The following is a 24,774-nucleotide window of genomic DNA, read 5'->3' on the forward strand; positions in this document are numbered from 1 at the left end:
GGAGTCAGAAGGAAAATGAACTCCACCTCAGGTCAAGGCTGATCCCTTTAAGTAAAGGGTCAGCTGTGCCTCCTCCCTTCAAACCTCTATACTGCTTCTGACATCAATCTCCCTCCCAAGGTCTCTCCCATGGCCCCATGTCACGACCATCTTTAGACGTCTGCCGCGTTCATTGAAATGACCTCATAGAACTCACAAACAATACTCAAGATTGTGGGTTTTGGTAGGGAAGCTAATAGGTCCCAGTTGAAGATCAGAAATGTTCGGGATACACTCTCTGGTATGAGCAGTCGCTAAGGACCCACAACCCCAGGCAGGCCTCCACCTGGCCCCCAGTCCCTTGCTCTAGTCTGTCCTACTCAAGCAGTGTGCAGTGCTTCTTTGTAGTTATGGTTGCTATGTGTCGTTGGGTTGGTTCTGACTCGTGTGCCCTGTGTGTAGTGGAATGCAACACTGACCAACGTACACCAGAAAGAAGCACCGCCCACTTCTGCATCGTCTTCACCACAGTGCTATGCTTGTGTCGTTCTCATAGACACGGTGTCAGTCTGTCTCTTAAGGGTGTTCCTCTTTCTCACTCGCTCTCTATGTTCGCAAGCATGATGTCCTTTCCTAGGGATTAATCTTTCTTGTTAACACGTCCCAAGTACATGCGACAAACTTTCACTATCTTTACTCCTGAAAAGAATTCTGACTGTACTTCTTCCAAGACAGACTTGTTTATTCTTCCTGTAGTCCGTGGTACTTTCTATATTCTGTGCCTGTGCCTTGTCAGGGCATCGGCGCTTTGGTTTTCTTTATGTATGGTCCCACTTTCACGTGCATGTAGATGACTGAAGAAAGCACGCATCTTCGTTCCCAAAGTGACATTTTTTTTCTCTTTAACATTTTTAAAAGATCTTGTGCAGCAAAGGTACCACACCGTGTGACTTCGTGGCTGCTGTATCCAAGTAAAATGAAATCATCGACCGCTTCAGTTTGTTCTCCGGGTTTCAGAATGCTATCTATTTGTCCAGTTGTGAGGCTTTGGGCTTTATTTACAATGCGTTACAATCCACGCTGAAGGTTGCAGCCCTTGGGCTTCATCAGCAAGTGCTTACAATCCTCCTCGCTTTCAGCAAGCAAAGTTGGATTATCTGCCTGGCTAAGGTTGTTAATTGGCCTTCCTCCAATCCTGATGCCAGGTTCTTAATCAAATAGTTCAGCTTCTCAAATTATTTGCTTAGCACATCGGTTGAATAAGTTTGGTGAAAGGACACAGCTGACTTTAAACCTCGTGGTGTTTCCTTGTTCTGTTTGAACAACTGCCTCATGATCCATGCTCAGGTATTGCATAAGCAACATTAAGTGCTCTGGAATTCCCGTTCTTCACAGAGTGACCCATACATTTTACGGTCTGCAGAGTTGAATACTTTTTCATAGCCTATAAAGGTTTCTGATAGGCTCTGCTTTTAGCCACGAGTCATTTGATTTCAGCAGTGATATATATCCCTTGTGCCACACTCTCTTCTGAACCAGCTCGTGTTTCTGGCAGCCCCAGTGGATGTACTGGTACAGTTACTTCTTAGTTATATTTAGCAACATTTTACTTGCATGTGACATTAAAGATATTGTTTTATTGCAATAACGCCCTTAGTTTATTGAGACCCCTTACTTTGGAATGGGCACAAATATGGGTCTCTTCCAGTTGGCCCCGGAGCTGTCCTGCAAATTTTTTACATTTTGCTGATAAATGAGCAAAGGCTACAGCATTCCACCTAAACTTCAGCGCGGGATTTGTGTGTCCGCAAACCTCCTTTCTCCACTTAAATGCGTGGAGGCCTCCACTATGCAAGTGAGCACCTGTCCACAGACACTCAGCCTCGCTTGCTCTGTGGGCTGGAAGGCTACTGCTCCGCTTCTTGCTTCTGGTTCTGCTGCTGCCCATCTGCCGGTCCTCTGCTGCTCCCCCTCTCGCTGTGTCTCCGGGATGGAGGAGTTTCAGCACACAGTTCCAGGATATGCTCGCCTCCAGGCGCTTCTTTATTGCTGGCAATGCGATCCCTCCTTCTTTTTCTGAGATGAGTCATTTTAGACCCTGCAGGATAACAAAACTGACAAATCCTCGCGTTAAAGTTTCATGTTTGTACCATCATAATCAACTCTGTTAAAAAAACACTTAACAAATGATTCATATAGTCATATCAGCATCTTCCCCCATCTTCTCTTACTCAATCTGCCTGCTCGCGCCCAGTCATTTGATTGGAGTTACAAAGATTCTGGCAAGTAGAGCCATATCCAGTAATCACTTTGTCACAAACACCCTCTGTAGTCTCTTTAAGATTGTTTTTGCTTGATACATTTTTCTTCTGAGTCGGATCATTATTGGGGAACTACATTCTATTTCTTTGTACTTGTGTACATCCTCTAGGTCTTTATTGGGAATATGTGCTGAGCTGATTTTCATTTAGTTTCGTTTGGCACCCTAGAATGTTTCCAATTTTGTTTGCATGACTTACTAAGGGGCTGCCCCATCTCTAATTTCACCTGGTCTATGCAAATTTGCGTACTACAGTACCAGGCATAAAAACCAAAGTCCATTTCTATTTGAAATAGTATCATCACCTTTATCAAGTACTATCTAAATCATAGAATAACGCCCATCTCCCTCTTAAAAATGACGTGTATAGGCAGTCCCCAGGTTACAAACACATGATTTACAAACAATTCCTATTTGGCCTCTAATGTGATATACAATTTCCTTCTCTTTGAAATGGTTGAAGCAACCCCTTTCCAAAGACTTCGGCACAATCATCTTGGCTTATTGGATGCGCAGCTTTTCCATCACTGAAAAGGCTTGGAGCCTAAAGAAGAACTGTATTCGCCTGTTTAGTCTTCCAGACACAGGGTGGCTCTCTTGTTTGTCCCCCAGTTACTGCCATATCATAATAAAAAATTAAATTAAGCAAAGAAAAAGCGAATATGATCTCATGCCCCAGTGTCAATTACTAAGAAGTGACTTTTCCCAGAAATGTCCCTTGCATATATGTCTGCGTGCTGTTTTGCATTGTACGTCATTCTTTCCTTTGCTTATTGTATCTTCATATCTCAGTGCCTGCACATTTAGCCCATTTTAGAAGGGCTGGATGGGAATACTGGCTGGTATTTATTGAACAAATAGGCAATAAATTAAGCATTTTAAAAAATGTATTTTTTAATTTCTTAATCAGATAAATTATTTCTATCACAACCACCAGCAACCCTGTTCTAATTTGCAGATGAGGAAAGTGATACTTGTCTAAAGTAATTTTGCTAAAAAGTAACAGAGCTCAATAGAAAGTAAATGTTTAGAAAATGTGATGGCAACATATATACAAATATGCTTGACACAACTGATGCATGGATTGTTATAAGAGCTGTAGGAGCTGCCAATAAAATGATCTTTTAATAAAAACAAACAAACAAAACCCTTACCAGATTTTATATATATATATATATATATATATATATATATATATATATATATATATATATATATACCACATTGAATGAAGGGGGAAGTGCAGAGTGGAGACCCAAGGCCCAAGTGTCGGCCACTGGAGATCCCCTCATAGAGGGGTTTAGGAGAGGAGATGGGTCAGTCAGGCTGCAAGGTAGTACCGACGAAGAGCACAGCTTTCCCCCAGATCCTGGATGCTTCCTCCCCCCAGCTACCATGATCCGAATTCTACCTTGCAGGGCTGGATAGGGCAGAGGTTGTACACTGGTACATATGAGGGCTGGAGGCACAGGGAATCCAGGGTGGATGATACCTTCAGGACCAAGGGTGTGAGGGGCGATGCTGGGAGAGTGGAGGGTGAGTGGGTTGGAAAGGGGGAACTGATTACAGGGATCCACATGTGACCTCCTCCCTGGGAGAGGGACGGCAGAGAAGGGGGGGAAGGGAGACTCCGGATAGAACAAGATATGACAAAATAACGATGTATAAATTACAAAGGGCACATGAGGGAGGGGTAGCGGGGAGGGAGGGGAAAAAAAAGAGGACCTGATGCAAAGGGCTTAAGTGGAGAGCAAATGCTTTGAGAATGATTGGGGCGGGGAATGTATGGATGTGCTTTATAAAATTGATGTATGTATATGTATGGATTGTGATAAGAGTTATATGAGTCCCTAATAAAATGTAAAAAAAGAAAAGGGAAAAAAAAAGAAAGAAAAGAAAATGATTAGGGCAAAGAATGTACAGATGTGCTTTATACAATTGATGTATGTATATGTATGGACTGTGATAAGAGTTGTATGAGCCCCTAATAAAACATTTTTAAAAAAACCAAAACAAAAAAAACCCTTGCCAGAGCTGAGGTGCAGACCTTGAAGGTTGGTATTCAGAACTACTAACCCAGTGTTTTTGAAATACATTCCAGCAGCCATTTATAATCAAAATCATTTCAGCTACTTATAAGCCATATGTTCTCTAGGCCCACTATCCAAAATTCTGATGTCGTAAGGATAATAGAAGAGTCAAAAACCCGAAATATTCACAAATGGCACAAACAGATTTAAAGTTTGTGGATGAGGGGACTTCAAAATTTATGATAACATTTATTATCTTTTCATTGCATTTCCCACAATCTTTTGAGGCCTCCTGGTACTATACTGCCTGCTTGTGTGAATGGTATTTTGTATTTATTCAGCAATTTCTTAATAATAGATCAAAAAACAACCCCCAGTCTAATACGATATGCCATACTTTGGTACATTTTTATCCATGCCTGTGAGTATAATTGTGGTAAAAATTTCCCATAAGTAATACCCTTGGGTCAAAGGAAATGTACATTTAAAATTTGGTGGCTCTTGGCATCTCATCCAGAAGAGTTCTCTTCCCTTGGGGTGTGAACAGCCGCACTATCATGCCGAGTGCATTGGGAAGCTGACTGTTGCAGACATGTCCAAAGGACATGAGACGAAGGCTGTCATCCTTGGGATAATGCTTGGAGGATGATGTTTTGCTTGGTAAAGTAGAGGATCAGTAAAGAACATGGGTTTTTTTGCTCTTCCAGTTTTTATTTCTATTTATTTAAAAAATCATTTTATTGGGGTCTCTTACAATTCTTATCACAATCCATACATCCATGGTGTCAAGCACATTTGTTGGCATCAACATTCTCAAGACATTTGCTTTTTACTTGAGCCCTTGATATCAGCTGCTCATTTTTCCTCTCCCTCCCTCATGTACCCTTGATCATTTATAAAGTATTATTGTTTTGTCATATCTTACACTGACTGACTTCTCCCTTCACCCTCTTTTCTGTTGTCTGTCCCCCAGGGAGGAGGTCTCATGTAGATCCTTGTAATCGGTTTCCCGTTTCCAACTCACCCTCCCTTCAACATCCCAGTATCACTGCTCACACCACTGGTCCTGAAGGGATCATCCACCCTGGATTCCCTGTGTTTCCAGTTCCTATCTGTATCAGTGTACATCCTCTGGTCTAGCCAGATCTGTAAGGTAGAATTGGGATCATGATATTGGCGGGGGGGGGGGGGGGGGCGGATATTTAGGAACTAGAGGAAAGTTGTAGGTTTCATCATTGCTAGTCAGGGTGCAGGGTAGCAATGATGAAACATCAGCAAAAGTATTTAAAAATACCCTTATTGAAATGGATGGAGACAGTGTTGCTACGATGAACCCAGACACAATTGTGAGGAGACACATGTATGGTCTTGCTAGTTGCCATTGGTGGCTTATTTTTCCTCATGACATTCGTGACCTCTCGTCTCATTCATTTATAGAAGTGGATCACCGAGGTGAGCACTGAAAAAGGTTGTGGAAGGAAGTTACATTAAAGCAGCGGTTCTCAACCTGTGGGTCATGACCCCTTTGGGGGTTGAACAACCCTTTTCCAGGGGTCGAACAATTCATAAGAGTAACACAATGACAGTGATGAAGTAGCAACAAAAAGACTGTTATGCTTGGGGGTCACCACACATGTGGAACTGTATGAAAGGGCCGTGGCATGAGGAAGGTAGAGAACCCCTGGATTAAAGAATGGTGCAAAGAATGAGCTGAAACACAATGTATATGAATTGTTTCATGTGAAATGGACGACCTGCTCTATAAACCTTTGCCCAATTAGCAACAGCCAGCTGTTGGTTTTTAAATCAATGGAAAAGGGAGTGGAATTTTTTAATGAATTTTTTTGAAACACGTTTGAGTTAATTTTTTTAGAGATGAGAAGAGTACACTGGATGCAGTTGATGTCTTTCATAGCTGCGACATTGTTGTTGCCTTTGTTGGGTGAAGTCAAGTGGCTTTACCCTCATAGTGACCCCAGGTGACACAGTCGCACTGCCCTAGAGGGTTTCCGTGGCTGGAATCTCTATGGGAACAGCTCTCCAAGTCTTGCCCCCATCCCAGCCCTGAGCAGCTGGGCGGGTTCCCTCCCACAGCCCTTGGCTGAACAGCCAAGCAGGAACCATGAGGACTCGTTCCTACCAAGCTGAAGGAATGACTGCAGTTTACCAGGTGTGAGTGCCGGGCAACAGGGCAAAAACCCAACAGCATATTCTGCTGAAAGATCTGCTTTCTCAAGGTCTTCTGCAACAACGGATGAATTGGCCTGAATGAGACTTATGCTTATATTCACTCTTAGACAGCTTCACAATGTGCACAAGTGTTCCTTCTCCCACCTTTGCCAACACTCTGTGTTGTCTATAGTTATTTGATTAGGTGGTGTGTAATTGTTACTTTAACAATTCGTGTATAATTGTTGTACACAGTTTGTATACAGCACAAATTATATATATACACAATTGAATACAGTCTCTGTGTGTATATATATATTTAATTATAAATGAGGTCAAGCATCTTTTTAAAAAAATCATTTTATTTGGGTCTCATACAATTCTTATCACAATCCATGCATACATCCATTGTGTCAAGCACATTTGTACAGTTGTTGCCATCATCATTCTAAACACATTTGCTTTCTACTTGAGCCCTTAATATCAACTTCTCATTTTACTCCCTCCCTCACCACTCCCCCTCCCTCATGAATCCTTGATAATTCATAAATTATTATTTTTGTCATATCTTACACTGTCCGACCTCTCCCTTCACCCATTTTTTCTGTTGTCTAACGCCCAGGGAGGAGGTTATATGTAGATCCTTGTAATCTGTCCCCCCTTTCCACCTCACCTTCCCTCCACCCTCCAGGTATCGTCATTCTTACCACTGGTCATAAAGGGGTCATTTGTCCTGGATTCCCTGTGCCCGTGTTTCCAGTTCCTATATGTACCCGTACCAATGTACATCCTCTGGTCTAGCCAAATTTGTAAGGTAGAATTGGGATCATGATAGTGGGGGGAAAGGGGAAGCAAGCATTTAAGAGCTAGAGGAAAGTTGTATGTTTCATTGTTGCTACCCTGCAACCTGACTGGCTCATCTCCTCCCCACAACCCTTCAGTAAGGGGGTGTTCAGTTGCCTACAGATGGACTTTGGGTCTCCACTCTGCACTCACCCTAATTTACAATGTTATGATTTTTTATTCTTTGATGCTTGATACCTGATCCCCTCTTCACCTTTTGGTCACACAGGCTGGTGTGCTTCTTCCATGTGGGCTTTGTTGCTTTTGAGCTAGATGACTCCTTATTTATCTTCAAGTCTTTAAGACCTCAGACGCTATATCTTTTGATAGCCGGGCACCATCAACTTTTTCACCACATTTGCTTATGCACACATCTGTCTTCAGTAATCATATCGGGAAGGTGGGTACCCACTGATATGATTTTTTGTTCTTTGATGTCTGATACCTGGTCCCTTTTATACCTTGTGGTCGGTCACACTGGCTGGTGTACTTCTTCCATGTGGGTTTTGCTGCTTCTTAGCTAGATGGCTGCTTGTTTACCTGCAAACCTTTAAGACCCCAAATGTTTTATCTTTTGATAGCTGGGCACCATCAGCTTTCTTCACCACATTTGCTTATGCACACATTTGTCTTCAGCTATTGTGTTGGGAAGGTGTGCATCATGGAATGCCAATTTACTAGAACAAAGTGTTCTTGCATTGAGTAAGTACTTGAGTGGAGGTCCAATGTCCATCTACTGCCTTAATACTAAACCTATAAATATATGCCCGTAAACCTATTTCACCACCATCCTATACAAATATATTTACATATGTACATGCCTGTAGACCTCTATAAATACCCTTTGTATCCTAGTTCTTTCCTCTATTTCCTTTTACTTTCCTCTTGTCCCACTATCATGCTCAGCCTTAATTTGGGTTTCAGTAATTTCTCTTCGTTACATTGCCCTTACCAGGCATCTCGCATCCTCCTTGTCACTATTTTTGGATCACTTCTTGCTCCCCTGCTCCTGGGTTGGTCAACACTACTTTCTTACCCCTGTCTCCCCCTCTCCCATGTCCCCCCGGAACCATCAGTCCTGTTGTTTTCTCCTCCAGATGGTTCATCCATCCTATCTTATATAGATAGATCTGCAAAGATAGTAATATGCGCCCCAAAAAACCCAAGGCATAGCAAGACAAAGCAACAAAATAGACTGCAGCGATGACAACAAAAAAGAAAACCAATGACCTATAAAAGAACAAATGAATTTTAAAAATTTAAAAAGAAAGAAAAATCTGTAAATAGATCACGCCTTTAGTGTTGCAGGGTCAGTCTGGGCCAATCCTGACACTGAGTCTCCAGTGTTGTTCCCTGTAGGGCCATGGGTCAGTAAGGGATGTCATGTCTCATAGTGGGATCAGCCAGCCATATGGTCCACTCTGTGCATTGGCTGTTCAGAGAAGGAATATCCTCCTCCAGGCCTGGTGGACCAAGATGTGCTCCACTCTCTCTTCCTCCCCATTCATTTGCTCCCGTGTGCTCTGATCAGACATGTTCCTCTTCCCTGGCTGCAGCTTCAGTGCCATCCTCTAAAGTAAATTCTTCTCGGGGGAGAGACAGGTGTCCACGTAGCTGGTATGGGGGCCGAGCCCTCAGGCCCCTCTACTGGCTCCCCTCTCCATGCTGGCACTCTGCATTTGCATCCCAGAACACTGGATTTAAATCTGGTCCCTCTTTCCCTGTGGAGACACAAACAGTACCGTCCCCTTGGGTGGGTCAGTGCCCTGTGCTCCCTCCACACATGGCATCTTTTCACATAAGAAACTTTTGGATTTTTCTTGAACTGTCCTTAATCTTTACCCATTGTCCCTCCCCTTTAGATTGATGATCTCCTTCATAGCAATTTGTAATTCTCTTTATTTATGAAAAATAGTTCTTTGCCATATGTGTCAAGTAACATCCCAAATTTTTCATTTGTCTTTTGCTTTATAGTATTTTAGAGCATTTACAGAAATGTAATACTTGCATGTACTCAAATTTATCAACCTGTTTCTCTAAGGCTTCAATGGTCAATGGTCTCTCTCATCACAAGACTTTTATGACACATGCATTTTCTTCCTATCGAAATCATTATTTGGGATTTATTTGGTGTGCAAAGTGAAGCAGTAATGGGTTTTACTATTTTTCATCATAGATGATGAGTCAGTAACCACTATTTTCCTATGGATTTGAAATGAATTTCCACAATCTTTGAGAATATTTTCTCCTAATTTACTGCCTTTGAATTATTGCTCGAAGTCATTTGTAACTTATTTGAATATACCATAAAGTTTGGTGGCCATGCTCTCCATTACTTTTTTAAACTGATATTGGCTAGTGTCATATACTTATTTTCCCTAATGCACTTTAGGATTAATTATTAAGAGCCACATAGCAAAGGAAGGAGTACTGAATTGAATTTAATTTAAGAGAGTGTCATCATGTTAAAATATTGAGTCTAGCTGTAAAAAGAAGCAGCACAAGGTACATTTTTCTATTGGAGTTCAATTTAATGTCCCATTTTCAGTCTTTAATAACTTCTGTTACTTGTTTTATGTGATGCCTTTATGCGTCTTTCCTTTCGCTGCTGAAACAAAGAACCACAAACTTCATTACTTAAAACCACCACCACCACCACCACCACCACCTCCACCACCACCTCCACCACCACCACCACCACCTCCACCTCCACCACCAACACCCCCACCACCACCACCATCACCTCCACCACCACCACCACCACCACCACTACCTCCTCCACCACCACCACCACCACCTCCACCACCAACACCCCCACCACCACCACCATCACCTCCACCACCACCACCTCCACCACCACCACCACCACCTCCACCACCACCACCACCATCACCACCACCACCTCCACCACCAACACCCCCACCACCACCACCATCACCTCCACCACCACCACCACCACTACCTCCTCCACCACCACCACCACCACCTCCACCACCAACACCCCCACCACCACCACCATCACCTCCACCACCACCACCTCCACCACCACCACCACCACCACCTCCACCACCACCACCACCACCACCACCACCACCACCACCACCACCTCCACCACCAACACCCCCACCACCACCACCATCACCTCCACCACCACCACCACCACCACCACTACCTCCTCCACCACCACCACCACCACCTCCACCACCAACACCCCCACCACCACCACCATCACCTCCACCACCACCACCTCCACCACCACCACCACCACCTCCACCACCACCACCACCACCACCACCACCACCACCACCACCACCACCACCACCACCTCCACCACCACCACCACCTCCACCACCAACACCCCCACCACCACCACCTCCACCACCACCACCACCTCCACCACCAACACCCCCCCCACCACCACCACCACCAACACCCCCCCCCCACCACCACCACCACAACAACAACAACAAAATAGCACATCAGTGATCCTTCTGGGAAGCAACTGAGCTCTGCCGTTGGGCTCCTGGTCATTGCTAGGTCTTTCCTATGTCCAGCACTCAAGTCTCCTTGCTCCTTTGAGGAGTAACATCTTGCACTACCATGCAAAAAACAGCCAGCCCAATCCACTTACTCAGTCTTTTATGAAATTTCTAAATTACTAATAAGCAAAGAGCAGTGAAGATATGCCACCTCCTTTAGGCTAAATACCATATTTATGTAAAACCTGACACTATTAGCTTAATGTCTTTGGTAATATTACTCTTTGGTTCACACTGTCAACTGTAACTCCTATGTCATTTTTCATGCTCTTGATAATTAAAAATCCCTCGGACTGAACTTTCATAAATAGTATATACACTGAAGTGTTTATTGTGTTGTTCTTAGTTTTTAATTGAACTCATGTTCAAACTCATGAACGTTGACAAATTGACCTACAATTACTTTACATAGAACTGGCTCCCCAGAGTGTTTAAGGCTGTGACCTTTCAAAACCAGATGGCCAAGTTCATCTTCCAAGGTGAGCTCTGGTGTGTAGTTAGACGCATAGGAGCTTATATTTAATCACTGATACAATCTGACTCAGTAGATTCACGGATAGTTTCAAACTTTGTAGAAACATAGAGTAAGCAACATATAAAACCTTCTATAGAGCCTTTTTAATTGCGAATACTCATTTTTGAATGAGTATGGTTCTATTAAGGAGCTCCTGATGGTGGGTGGGTAAGTGCTTGCCTGCTAACCTAAAGCCTGGGGGTTCCTCACCACCCAGTGGCTTTGTGAGAGAAAGGCCTGTTAATCTGTCTCAGTAAAGAGAATGCCAAGGTGAAGATCCCTGGGTCCTTTCACTCCGCCCCCTGTGGCTGCTATTAGTTGGAATGCACTCCATAGCACCCAACCACAACAAAGCTTTGCAGAGTCTACACCACTACGTACACACACTATTTGTTTGTTAGGTGCTCTCATGTTGGTTCTGACTCAAAGCCGTCCTGCATTCGACAGAACTAAATCCTGCCTGGTCCTGCACCCTCCTCACTAACTTAGCTGCGTTTGAACCCACTGTTGCAGCCACTGTATCCGTCCATCTCATTGAAGGCCACCCCCCCACCCCCCTGATCCTTTACTTACCCTTCTCCAAGAACCGATCCCTCCTGATAACACATTCAAAGTGTGTGAGACCAAGTCTGGCCATCATTTCTAGGAGCATTATGGCTAAACTTCTTCCAAATCCATTGTGTTTGTTCTTTGGGCTGTCTGTTGTATATTTAATAGTCTTCACCAAAACACTTAATTTAAAGGCATCAATTATTCTGTGATCTTCTTTATTCAGGGTTCAACTTTCATATGCATAGGAGGCAATTGAAAATGCCAAGGCTTGGGCCAGGTACACCTTAGTCCTCCAATGACATCTTACTCTTCCTACTGTGAAGAGGTCTTGTGAAGCACATTGAAATCTACAGTCTGACTTCCTGACTACTGCTTCCATGGATGTTGATTGTGGGTCCAAGCAGAGGCAATCCTGACAACCTCAATCTTTTTCTCCATTTTTAATAATGCTATTTATTGGTCCAGTTGTGAGGATCTTTGCTTTCATTATGTTGCCGTGTGACCCATACTGAAGGCTGTAGTCTTTGGCTTTCATCAGTAAGTCCTTCAAGTCCTCTTCCCTTCAGCAAGCCAGGTTGTGTCATCTGCATGTCACAGATTGTTAATGAGTCTCTCTCCAATGCTGTTGAAGTGTTCTTTTTCATGTAGTCCAGCCTCTCAGATTATTTGCTCAGCTGTAGATAGAATAAGTATGAGGAAGTGATAAACTAATGAACGCCTTTCCTGATTATAATCATGTTTAAATCATGCAGTATCTCTTTGTTCTGTTCAAACAACTGCCTCTTGGTCTATTTAAAGGTTCCTCATGAACACACTTAAGTGTACTGGAATTCCCGTTCTTCTTGCTTTGATCCACATAATTGAATATCTTTGTCTAGTCAATGGAAAACAAGCATCTTTTTGATATTCTCTGCTTTCAGCTAAGGCTTTTCTGAAATCAGCAATGATATCTCTCATATCATATCTTCTTCTGAATATGGCTTGAATTCCTGCCAGCTCCATGCCAGTGTGCTGCTACAGCTGTGTTATAATCATCTCCAGCATGATTTTATTTTCTTGTGGTATTAATGACATATGAGATCATTCCTGAATTTGATTAGACCGTCTTTCTCTGGAGTGGGTACAGATATGGCCACCTAGGCATCAATGGCCAGCTAGCTCCTTCCAAAATACCTTGACATAGATATGGGAGCACCTCCCGTGCTGGATCCATTTGTAGAAACATTTACGTTTGTCAATTCCCGGAAGCTTGTGGGTTTTATTCACTGCAGCTTGAACAGCTTCCTTCAATGTCATTAGTTCTTCATGATCTGCTATCTCTTCAAATGGCTGATAATCAATCAATTCTTTTTGGTACAGTGGCTGTGTATTCCCTATATTTTTTTGAGATCCTCCTATCCATTCAAAATTTTGCCCACAGAGTAATTCAGTATGGAAACTCATGGCTTGAAGTTTCTCTTCGGTTCTTTCAGCTAGCAAGAGAAATTCTTTTTTTTTTTTTTTACTGGAAAAGAAGTCTTTATTCTGATCCCACCAGCTGTACCATCTGTTATGCGCCTTCCTCTTTGGCAATCCGGTCTTTCTTGAGTGGTCCCATGAAAGCTTTTTTCTCTTCCACGGTCTGGAAACGGCCATGGCCAAACTTGGAGGTGGTGTCGATGAACTTGAGGTTGATCTTCTCCAGGGCACGGCGCTTGGTCTGCACCAGCAGGGACTTGCGCAGAGTGAGCACTGGCTTCTTGGTGCCCACCCACCACGCAGGCCTTCAGCATGACAAAGTCATTGGTCACTTCCCCATAGTGGACAAAGCCACCCAGGGGGTTGATGCTCTTGTCAGAGAGGTCGTAGTCGGTGGAGGCGTTGTTCTTGATAAGCTTGCCGTCCTGGATGAGGTAGCCCTGGCCGATCTTGTAGATCTTCTTGTTGATCTCCGTGCGGTGGTGGTAGCCTTTCTGCCCAGCGCGGGCCACCGAGAAGGCCACACGGGCGGGATGCCAGGCCCCGATACAAGCCACCTTGCGCAACCCTTGGTGAGTCTTTCGGGGCAGCTTCTTGGTGTGCCAACGACTGGTGACCCCTTTGTAGCCTTTGCCCTTGGTCACCCCGATGACGTCGATCATTTCGTCCTGCCCGAACACCTGGTTCACTGGCACCTGCTGCTCCAGCTTCTCTCGGGCCCAGTCCAGCTTCTCAGCCACAGAGCCCCCGTTCACCTGCATCTCCGTCAGGTGCGCCTTCTCCTGGCTCAGGGGGAGCAGGCGCGTCTGGGTGTGGGCGATGGCGCGCATGACCGGGCAGGACTTCTTCATGCTGCTAAAGTCTTTCTCGAGCTGCTTCTGACCCTCGTCATCCTGCCACTTCTTGTAGTACTTGGTGAAAGCCTTCTTCTTCGACTTGTGCCAGTTCTTGTAGAACCGCCGCTTGCACTCGTCGTCACTGATGTGTTCCACAAAGACCGTCTTGAAGGTCCGGAGGCCGCGAGGTGTCTCCACATAGCCCACGATGCCCACCACCACCATGGGACGGGTCTCCACGATGGTCACGGCCTCCACCACTTCCTTCTTGTTCACCTTGGAGCCTGGCCTGTCGACCTCGCGCACAATGTGGGTCATGCCGGCCTTGTAGCCCAGGAAGGCCGTCAGGTGGACGGGCTTGGCGGCGTCATCCTTGGGGAAGCTCTTCACCATCCCGCGGTGCCGGCTGCTGCGCTTCGGAGGCAGGAAGCCCAGAGACCCGTGCCGGGGCGCCGAGAACTTTCGGTGAGACATTACGTCGTCGATCCCCGCTGGTAGAGCAGCTAGAGAAATTCTGAGCCATGTTCTTCCGTTTTAGCTTTCTAGCGCCAAGTCTTTGTGCACCTGATTTGATATTCCACCAAATCACAGGCATCCGGTGAAACAGCCATTTATTAACTAATAGTGTTTTATCTCTTAAGCTGAACATCCAGATATGTTTCCCTATATTTCATATCCTGTTTTTTTAAGAGGGCAATTTCTGGGGTTTCAGTGGTCTTGCGATAACAAAGAGCACTGTCATCCCATTCCCTGTCCTTCCCTCTGCCCAGAGTAACAACAGTACTTAGTCCTGGGTTCAGTGAGTCTTTCTGATGAAAAGAAAAGCTGGCGTGTGAAAGTAGGGCCATAGGAAGAAAATAGGGAATGTGGGGAGGGATCTGAGGTAACCCCATGATGTGCAACCAGGAATTCTCTGGAAAGCAAAAATTCATCATCACAGTTTGACCTCTAGGTTTGAAGTAGTGGGGTTATCTGTTTTAACTTTCAGGGTGCAAATTTGGCTTTAAAGGCTTATTAGGCATCCCCCCCAAAATATCCCTGATCAGCATTCACTCTTGATTTCCATAGTATTGATTATTCTCATCTACTGTGTATCCCTCTTATATTTGAAAGTAATCAAAAACTGAAAGGAAATTATGTATAATTGCTTAAAGGAAGCACTTAGTATGTTCACATATTTGGGGAATTGTGTCCCTAAAAAATTCTATTGAAGCTTTAACACCTGGCTCCCGTGAAGGTGACCTTTTTGTGAGTAAGGTCTTGGGAAATGTTATCACTGAAGGAGGACTGGGCCCTAACACCTCATCTGAGGGGTGTCCTTCCAGAGAAGACAGGGGATGTAGACAGATCGTACAGATCATTTTGTATATCAGTGTTAGAATTAAGTCTGGATGATTACCAAGCATAGTCCCCAAATAGTCTACCTACATTGCCCAAGCATCTTACCCAAACCAATTCCAAGTCCAATGCTGTCTAGTAACTCTGGACGTACAGCTGCCACCCTCTAGGAAAGAGTAGAATTATTCCATTGGGTTTCCAAAGCCTGCACTTTCTCCCACTTTGTGCTGGTGGGTTGCATCTGCCGACTTTCCCATGAGCAGCCAGGTACTTTAATCACGACACCAGCACATCCCTGGAACTCCTTTTAGCAGTAAGCTTATACCAGATTGAAACAAGCAAGGTGGCCAGCTGCCTCAAAGTATGACCAGGGCCTTGATCTTACCTAATGTTCTGCTCTTTGCCTTTGGCATTTTAAAACAGTATACCCCATTGTTTGTTTGTACCAGACCACATATGCCATGAGGGGCTGGGTTTGGATAAGCACAGGGTTGCTACCTACAAGTGTGGCAGTTCAAGCACACCAGCCACTCCACAGGAGAATGATGAGGCTTTCTGTTCCTATAAAGATTTACAGAGTAACTGGGAATCAGAATCAACTTGATGGCAATTGGTTTGGTTTTTGCCAATATTCCCGAACCTTGGTGGCACAATGGTTAAATAGCTATGTAGTCTTGTTAAAAAAAAATGTCATTCACTTAAGGAAACAAAATTGGGTACACTTTAGTATTATTAAAACATTTTTATTCTTTCCTTTGTTGTGGGCAGGTTCCCCCTGCCCACACATAATTGCAGAAGGAAAGTCTGATAGGATATGCACAAAATTGTTAGCATTAGTGTCTCAGCACACTTGAATTTCATGTGATTCTTTACCTTTTTCTTAATTTCTATTTTTTTTGTAATACACATATTTGCCTACTTTTTAAGAGGTATTGGGGAAGCAGACTAACCTGTTGTGTTGTTAAATCTCAACGAGGTTCTAAAGGCCTTGAAAATCCTCATATTTTTTTACAAACACAGAAAAATCCCAATTTAACCAAACCCATAACAAATAAGTTCTTCTAATTAATTTAATTTTTTCATAAGACAATCTGTAGACTCCTCTTTTCATAGCCACTTTACAATCTTATTGTAATTTGAGGGTGTGTGTGTGTATATATATTTTTTCACTTCTGATATACAAAGGAGTAAATAATAACAACCAAACTTAAATTAATTTGCATACGAAGGGCACATTATTATCTTACCCGGTAGTTAGGTTTCTTTGAAAGGATATTACACATTATTAATAGATCAATAGCTATTTATTGGGCCTTACTCTATCTCAGGGCCCTGGTGACGCTGATGGGGAAATGTTGGACTGCTAACTAACTGCAAGGTCAGTGGTTCAAACCCACCAATGACTCTGGCAAGAGAATGAAGTTGTCTGCTCTCCTAAAGATTTCCAACTTCAGAAACCCCTATAGGGTCTATTTGAGTGGAAATTGACTGAATGGTAGTGGGTTGAGTTTTGGGGTTTTTATATGTCAGACCATGCATTGGATTCTGGGAAGAACAGAGTGGTGACCAGACAAAATCCAGCTTTCATGGAGCTCACTGGTGTCTTCTCTATGCAAAGTGTTTCATGCCTAATTTCATCGGGAAATCGTTGTTTTCCTCCAGAGGATTTTGTTAATGAAGAATTCCTCATGTTACTTTATCGTGCTACTGGTTAGCTAATTATTTTATCAGTATATTTTTATTTTAAGAAATAGGTGATGTTATTCATTGTTAGAATGTTATCTTTGTATTGACCTCACATTCCTCTCTTTGACTTATAAATAAATATTGATCTTTGTTCTGCCCTTAAGAGCTTTAAAATAAATCAACCACTACTGTTCTCTCCATGCTCCCGCGCAGCCGTCTTTGAGAGAGAGCTTTTGACATGCAGCCTTTCAGATACATTGAGAAAACTATTACACGACTGTAAGCCTTCCCCAGGATAGAACACCGCGATCCTTTCATCATTTCCTCTGTGACATGGTTCTTAAATCATACACCGTCCTGATTGCTTTTCTTAGGACGCTTTCTACTTTGTCACCCTTTGTTGTTAAAAATAAATTACTCCCAATTTCCTGCTTTCAGGAGAGTAGAGTGAACATAATTGACTCTTTGATGTGAGGGTCTGATATGGTCTGAAAGCAATTACACTGACCTTGAATACTTTTTCTACTATACTGCAAATATAATAAGGGGTCCTGGTGGCACAATGGTTAAGCACTCAACTACTCATTGACAGGTCAAGGGTTCAAAGGCACAGCTATTCTATGGGAGAAAAGTGTGACAGTCTTCTTTCATAAATAGTGGAGCCTTGGTAACTCTCCAGGGCAATTCTACTCAGTTCTTTAGGTCTCTATAAGTTTCAAGAGCAATAGACTGGGTAAGTATATATCATTACCAATGTACTGAGCTTTTACTAAACCTTTACCAAACTTTGGGTATCCCTTGGAAGATATTTTTAAAATATAGTATTTTTTCCCTTATTTCTCTTTGCAGTGAAGGGTATTTATAAGGGTAACAAACTTCAAAAAATTTTAAAACATGACTGTGAAAGTCATTACTCATTTAATCTTTCTTCCCTATTGGACTGAAAATCTACGGAGAACAAGGTGTCCATCATTCCTTTTTAAGGAACTCCCAGAGTCCCTGCAAAAGCCCTAGGTATGCATAAGCCACCCACTAAATATTTACTGACCAATTTGTACCTGTGTTCAAGGTGCAAATTGTGTAAAATGAACTCCAAGTTTCATAATATATTGAAGAATAAATAATATACAATTGAGCTCATGTTTTATCCTAATCTGACAAGAGAAGCTTAGCATATTAGTTAGCAGCACACACAAACAAGTATTATGTGGGAGTACTTTTGAGTCTATGTGACAGGAAAACCAATTAGTACTGGCTAACTATAAGAAATGTATTATGAAGCCTGAAGAAAGTGGTCCTAGGCTTAGTCTCTCAGCTCGATAATTTCATCAAGGCTATAGCTCTCTAATCCTACTAATGTCATTCTCAGATTGCTTCGTCCTTTATTTTAGGCCTATTGTGCTATGCTCAAAAGATGTCTGCGTCAGTCCAAATATCAAAGTGCATCCAGAAAGAGAAACCTGTGGATGGTCAGAGATCTGAAAATACCTCCCTGTAGGCTTCTCTTCTGGTGAAATTTATTTCCCCAGAAGTCTCCCAACACATTTTCTCATATATAACTTGCAATGTGACTTCACGTGGCCTGTTCTAGGAAGAAGGCAAAGGAGTGGAGTGTGGGGAATTCCTGTTGATTACATAACAGTTTATTCTACAACTAGAAACAGATGTTAAGAGAGAGAGATCATGCCGAGGGAAGGATGTTATTGCTTGAGCAATCAATAAAAGGGGCCCCAGTTGTAAGTATCCATCAAAAAAGATTGCTAATAATATTGAGATTACAGGGTTACAGAACTTATTCAGACAGAGGAATCATCAGCTCATAGTTATTTTGGGGTGAAGAGATGCTGTTAGTTGTTATCGACTTGGTTCCAACTCTTAATGACCTTATGTATAACAGAACCGAGTATTGCCTGGCCTGTGCCATGTTCGTCATCTTAGCCTGTGTTTGAGCGCATAGTTGCAGCTGCTGTGTTAATCCAGCTCATTGAGAATGTCCCTTCTGTGCTGACCCTCTCCTGTATGAAGTAGATTGGTGTCCTTCTCCTGATGAAATGTCCAAAGTGAGATGGCTTCTCACCAGCCTCCCTTATGAAGAGTCTTCTGGAGGTACTTCCTTCAGAACTCATTTGCTCTTTCTTCCAGAAGTCCCTCATGATATAGTCAATAAAAACTAGAGCCATGGAATAAATGTCATCTGATGTATCTCTTCTTCCTCGAAGGAAGAGATATGCCTGATGATTTTGTCCAGGATTTAAAAATAAAAAAAGCTCTTTATTACAAAGCTGGGGTTCCCCCTTCCTTTTTTTCTTTTTCTTCAGGAGTCATATCCAAAGAAGAGGAGTTACACTATGGAAATTGTGCCCTCTGCTTCTCTGGAGACATTTCCTTTTGAAACTGAGAACTTCCTATGCGATCTCACAGACATGGCAGTTACGAAGAAACCTTGCTCCTTAGAAATTGCAAGGGCACCTTCTTCAAGAACTGGTAAGATTTTATATATATATGTAATTGGCCAATTCCAATTACATGCTTGTATATCTGAAGATGTGTCATTAATATTTCAGTGTTCTCCCTGCATTGTCAAAATGAAAATGCCCCAATGTAGTCATAATAATATTTTTTTTCTGTTTGAAGTGAGTCCAGATAATTTAGAGGAAATTTAATTTTAACTTCCAGCCAAGAACCTCATTGCATGGTACTGCCTTCGGGAAGGCACTTTGAAGCCTTGTGAATAAAACTAGGATACACACAAATATCTGGGTCCTTCAAGATTTCACAGGAGATTTACTAGCAAGAATCATTTATGTGCATTTCTACATCCTGTGTCCAAGTAATTAGGTTGTTGTTGTTAGGGGTCATGGAGTCTGTTCTGACCCGCACCTCTGTGCCCAACAGAACAAAACAGCATCCTCACGAGTGTCCTTGCGCTAGAGGTCATTGTATCAACTGCTGAGCCAATCCATCTAGTGAGGTTCTTCCTGTTTCTTTCTGCCCCACTTCTTTACCAACCATGATCTTGTTTTCTAGGGGCTGGTCTCTCCTGATCATATGTTTGAAGCATGTGAGACTAAGTCTCTCCATCCCTGCTAATAATAAATGAAGTAGACTTAAAGTAATTTGTATAATTTTTGTTTTGTGGCATTTTCAAAAGGCATTCTTTATTTGCACTACTAAGTAATGAGCTAGGCAAGGAAATTGTGCACCCTATTTTGCAAATAAGTAATTCAACAACGTCTTATTTGATCAACAAACGACAGTACCTGTGATTGAACGTGGTTTTTGAAGTGCCATCAAATTTGCTTCTGATTATTTCACTGCTAGCTCTCGAGAAGAGCAGGCTGCCACAGGAGAGGTAACAAGGGAGGAAGGTTTAAACGAGAGGTCAGCTGATGCTGTGACACAGTCAGCCAAATTCCAAGGAGAGCTCTTGTTTGGGGGTCTGGCAGTCCAATTACGGCTTACTTTGGAGAAGCCGGTCTCAGAATAGCTTTGGTTAAATGAGTTTTGTGGGAGCTAACAATGAGATGATGGAACATGAGAAAGCAGGAAATTGGATGCAGAATACAGATGATCTTTTCAAGAAGAGGGGAGAAGACATAAGAAAGCAGGTACAAAAGAAACAGATGGTTTATTTTATGATAAGTAAGCTGGGTCAGGTTTAGAGGGTGGGGGAAATTTTGTGGTGCAGAGTAAGATAATATCGAGAATCAATGAGCAGAGAAAACAGCGTAGGAATAACTGAAGTCTGAGTTAACTTAAGAAAACTCAGTGTTTCATCAGAAAGAAGAAGAAAGGAGAGCGCCGCAACAAAGATAGAATTCTGAAGTACGTCTTCTCCAATGAGTCTAATTTACTGGTAAGATAAAAGTGTGTTGGCTGAATAGAAGAGCTGTACTTTGAGAAAGCTTAAAATAAAATGCAGAAAGGCCATTATAAATAAGACACTGAGGAATTTTATAGATAGGAACAAACATTTTTTTATTTTACTTTTTTACAGTTTTATTGATATTTAATTCACATACTATACAATTCAGTGATTTGAATATATTTAAAAAGAGTGATATAATTATCAACACAGTCAATTTTGGAACATGTTCTTCCATTTTGCACTCACTGTTATTAGCTCCCTATTATCCCCCTACCTCCTCTGCCAAAAACTATTATTCCAGTTATTTTCTCTACGGATTTATCTATCTTGGGGTTCACATAAAGAAAATCACATAATTCCTCCGCTTCAACAACAATAACAAAATAAAACACATTAAAACTTCAACCCCAAAGGAAAACAACAAATAAAACCTAGACCAAATTAAGAATCAGTCAACAGGGAAACATACGATAAACTGTTAAAATGTTTTGAGAATGACGAGGGCCACGAATGTATAAGGATGCTTTACTCAACTGATGTATGTATGCATTGTGATAAGAGTTGTATGAGCACCAATAAAATGATTTATTAAAAATAATGTAACCTATGCTGGTGTGTTGTTTTTAGGCACCATTTGGTTGGGTCCGACTCATAGCTCCCCTCCGTACACTAGGACCAAACGCTGCCTGGTCCTGTGCCTTCCTCACAATTGTCCTTATGTCTGAGACCATTGTTGCAGCCACTGCGTCAATCCTTCTTGTCCAGGTCCTTCCTCTCTTTTGATGCCCCTCCACTTTACCAAAAATAACATCCTTCTCCAAGGGCTGGTCTCTCCTGACAACATGTCCAAAGTACGTGAGATGAAGTCTCAATATCCTTGCTTCTAAGGAGCATTCTGGCTGCACGACTTCTAAGACAGATGTTTGTTCTTTTACCAGTTTATGGTGTTTTCAGTATTCTTAACCAGCACTATAATTCAAATGCATCCATTCTTCTTTGATTTTTATCATTCATTGTCCAAATTTCACAGGCGTATGAGGCGTGGAAAAAAATAAACCATGGCTTAGGTCAGGTGCACCTTAATCCCCAAAGCAGCATCTTTGCTTTTGAACATTTTACAGTGGTCTTGGGCAGTGTATTTACCTAATGCAATGTGTCATCTCATCTCTTAATTGCTGCTTCCATGAGCATTGATTGGAATTCCAGCAGGAACGAAATCCTTCACAACTCCAATCTTTTCTCCATTGATCATGATGATCCACTTGTGAAGCTTTTGGTTTTCTTTTCTTTGAGCCATAATCCATATTAAAGGCTGTGATCCTTGGTCTTCATCAGCATATGCTTCAAATCCTCCTCATTCCCAGAAAGCAAGGGTGTGTCATTAGCATATCACAGGTTAATAAGCCTTCCTCCAAACCTGATGCCACATTCTTTTTCACATATTTCAGCTTCTTTGATTATTTGCTCCATATTCATATTGAATAGGTATGGTGAGAGAATACAACCCCGACACACACCTTTCCTGATTTTAAACCATACAGTGTTCCCTCCCTCTGGTCATACAACTCTCTCTTGATCCTGCACGGGTTCTGCCTGAGCCCAATGTAGTGCTTTGGAATATCCATTCTTCTCAAGGATATCCGTAGTTTGGTATGATCCAGTCACTCTTTGCCTTTGCGATAAATATGACTGCAAGAGATGACGGAAAAGCTCAATATCAACAACTAAAGCCAGCCCAGGATTCCTCTGTGGAACAAAATCAATTGTAAGTTCAGATCAAAGCTGAAGAAAAATTTTAAAAGTCTAGGAGAGCCAAAATACAACCTTGATTATATCTCATCTGAATGTCAAGGATATCTGGTGAACAGATTTGATGCATTTAACACCAATAACACACATCCTGATTAGCTGTGGGAGGACATCAAGAACAGCATACATGAAGAAAGCAAAAGTTCATTAAAAAAAATCCTAACTGAAAACAATCAAAATGGATGTCAGAAGACTCTGAAATTTGTTCTAAATCATAGAGTAGCTAAAGCAAATGAAAGACATGATGAGGTAGAGGAGATCAACAGAAACCTTCAAAAGATAACTCAAGAAGACAAAGTCAATTCTGATGATGAAATGTGCAAAGGCCCAGAGTTAAAAACCCAAAAAGGAGGAATATGCTCAATCTATCTTAAACGGAAGGAACTGAAGAAAAACACAAGCCTCTAGTTGAACTATTGGAAGATTCCACGGATGAAAGATGCAGGAAACATCAAAGATGGAAAGAATACAGAATCCCTGTACCAAAAATAGCGAGTTGAAATTCAACCATTTTTAAGAAGTAGCATATGGGTAAGAACCAGTGGCACTGAAGGAAGTAGTTCAAGCTGCAATGAAAACATTAACCAAAAACGAGACTCCAGGTATTGATAGAATGAAAACTGAAATGTTTCATAAGCCGATGGAGCCTAGAAGCCCTCACTTATCTATCCCAAGAGATTTGGGAGATGGCTGCTCGGCCGACTGACTGGAAGATATCCATATTTGTACCCATTCCAAAGGTGACCCAACACTATGCAAAAATAATAGAACAATATAATGAATATCATATACTAATAAATTTTGCTGATGATCTCCCTACAATGGATGCAGCCATACATTGATAAGGAGCTACCAAATGTTCAGACCATAGTCAAAAAGTGACATGGAACAAGGAAGTCATTGTTGATATGAGATGGACACTGGCTGAAACCAGAGAATTCCATAAAGATATTTAATTGTATTTTTTAATAATCTAAGCTGCATCAATCCACTTTCTGTGGTGCTTTGCTGCAGGACCATTTAAATCCCCAAACATGCATTTTAGTAGCATTAAAGGTAGGTTGTTATGTGAATCATAAACCTCAGAAGGAAGACTTTTTGGAGGAAACAAGAACATACCAATTGTGAAAACATTTACTTCACATAATTATTATAATTCCTTGTTGTTTTATTCTTCTTCACATTTTGCTAAAGAGAAAATTGAAGAACTGAAACCTTAACTTCCCATTATAATGAAAGATCTATCTAGGACTTTGACTCAAGTACCTCCAATTGTGTTCTTCTACGTCGTCTTAGGGTGCGAGGTGGTGAGAATAGTGAGAGCCAAACACAGAAATCATCGAGACATATGAAAGTATGCTGGAGTCTCCATGGGACAGAAACTACATCAGAAAAGTAATGTTAAAAATTATAATTGTATTAGAGTTCTCTAGAGAGACAAAACCACATTGCTAGTAATTATATATATATATTTATAAAGATAGATATATAATACAAGAAATGAACCATTAAATTATATACAGATAGATAGATAATACAAGAAATTAACAGTTAAATTATAAAGCAGTGAGACACTAGCAGTCCTTTACTTTAACTCTTGAGAGCTGCCAGTTCCTCTTCTGTAGAGAGAGCTGGGCTATATATACCCAGTCAGCAAACAGCAAGGCAGGTCACCAACTGTCAGTCCCCAGCTCCAGAGATGAACATTCGAATTGTGTGGGCTTAAAGGGACCTTAACTTACAGTGACAGTCCACAGGCTAGGCGTCCCACAGGTAGTGTACCCTTTAAATTGAGGCACAGAATAAGCAAGGCAGCCGCATGCTGGTCCGATG

The 24,774-nt window shown here is 42.1% G+C and overlaps 1 protein-coding gene and 1 pseudogene across 5 annotated transcripts in view; one reads left to right on the forward strand and one right to left on the reverse strand.

The window, feature by feature from the left end:
• Positions 1 to 24,774, forward strand: part of ANKS1B (ankyrin repeat and sterile alpha motif domain containing 1B) — a 1,331,756-nt gene that overhangs the window by 447,898 nt on the left and 859,084 nt on the right. For all 5 annotated transcript variants that reach the window (XM_075551114.1, XM_075551115.1, XM_075551116.1 and 2 more), the window contains exon 10: positions 19,583 to 19,748. In XM_075551114.1, the coding sequence (XP_075407229.1) occupies positions 19,583 to 19,748 (166 nt within the window). The remainder of the gene's footprint in view (positions 1 to 19,582; positions 19,749 to 24,774) is intronic.
• LOC142449859 (large ribosomal subunit protein uL3 pseudogene) lies at positions 13,432 to 14,714 on the reverse strand (annotated as a pseudogene).

Source organism: Tenrec ecaudatus, chromosome 6 (genome assembly GCF_050624435.1).
Source record: "Tenrec ecaudatus isolate mTenEca1 chromosome 6, mTenEca1.hap1, whole genome shotgun sequence".
Classification (NCBI taxonomy): Eukaryota; Metazoa; Chordata; class Mammalia; order Afrosoricida; family Tenrecidae; genus Tenrec; species Tenrec ecaudatus.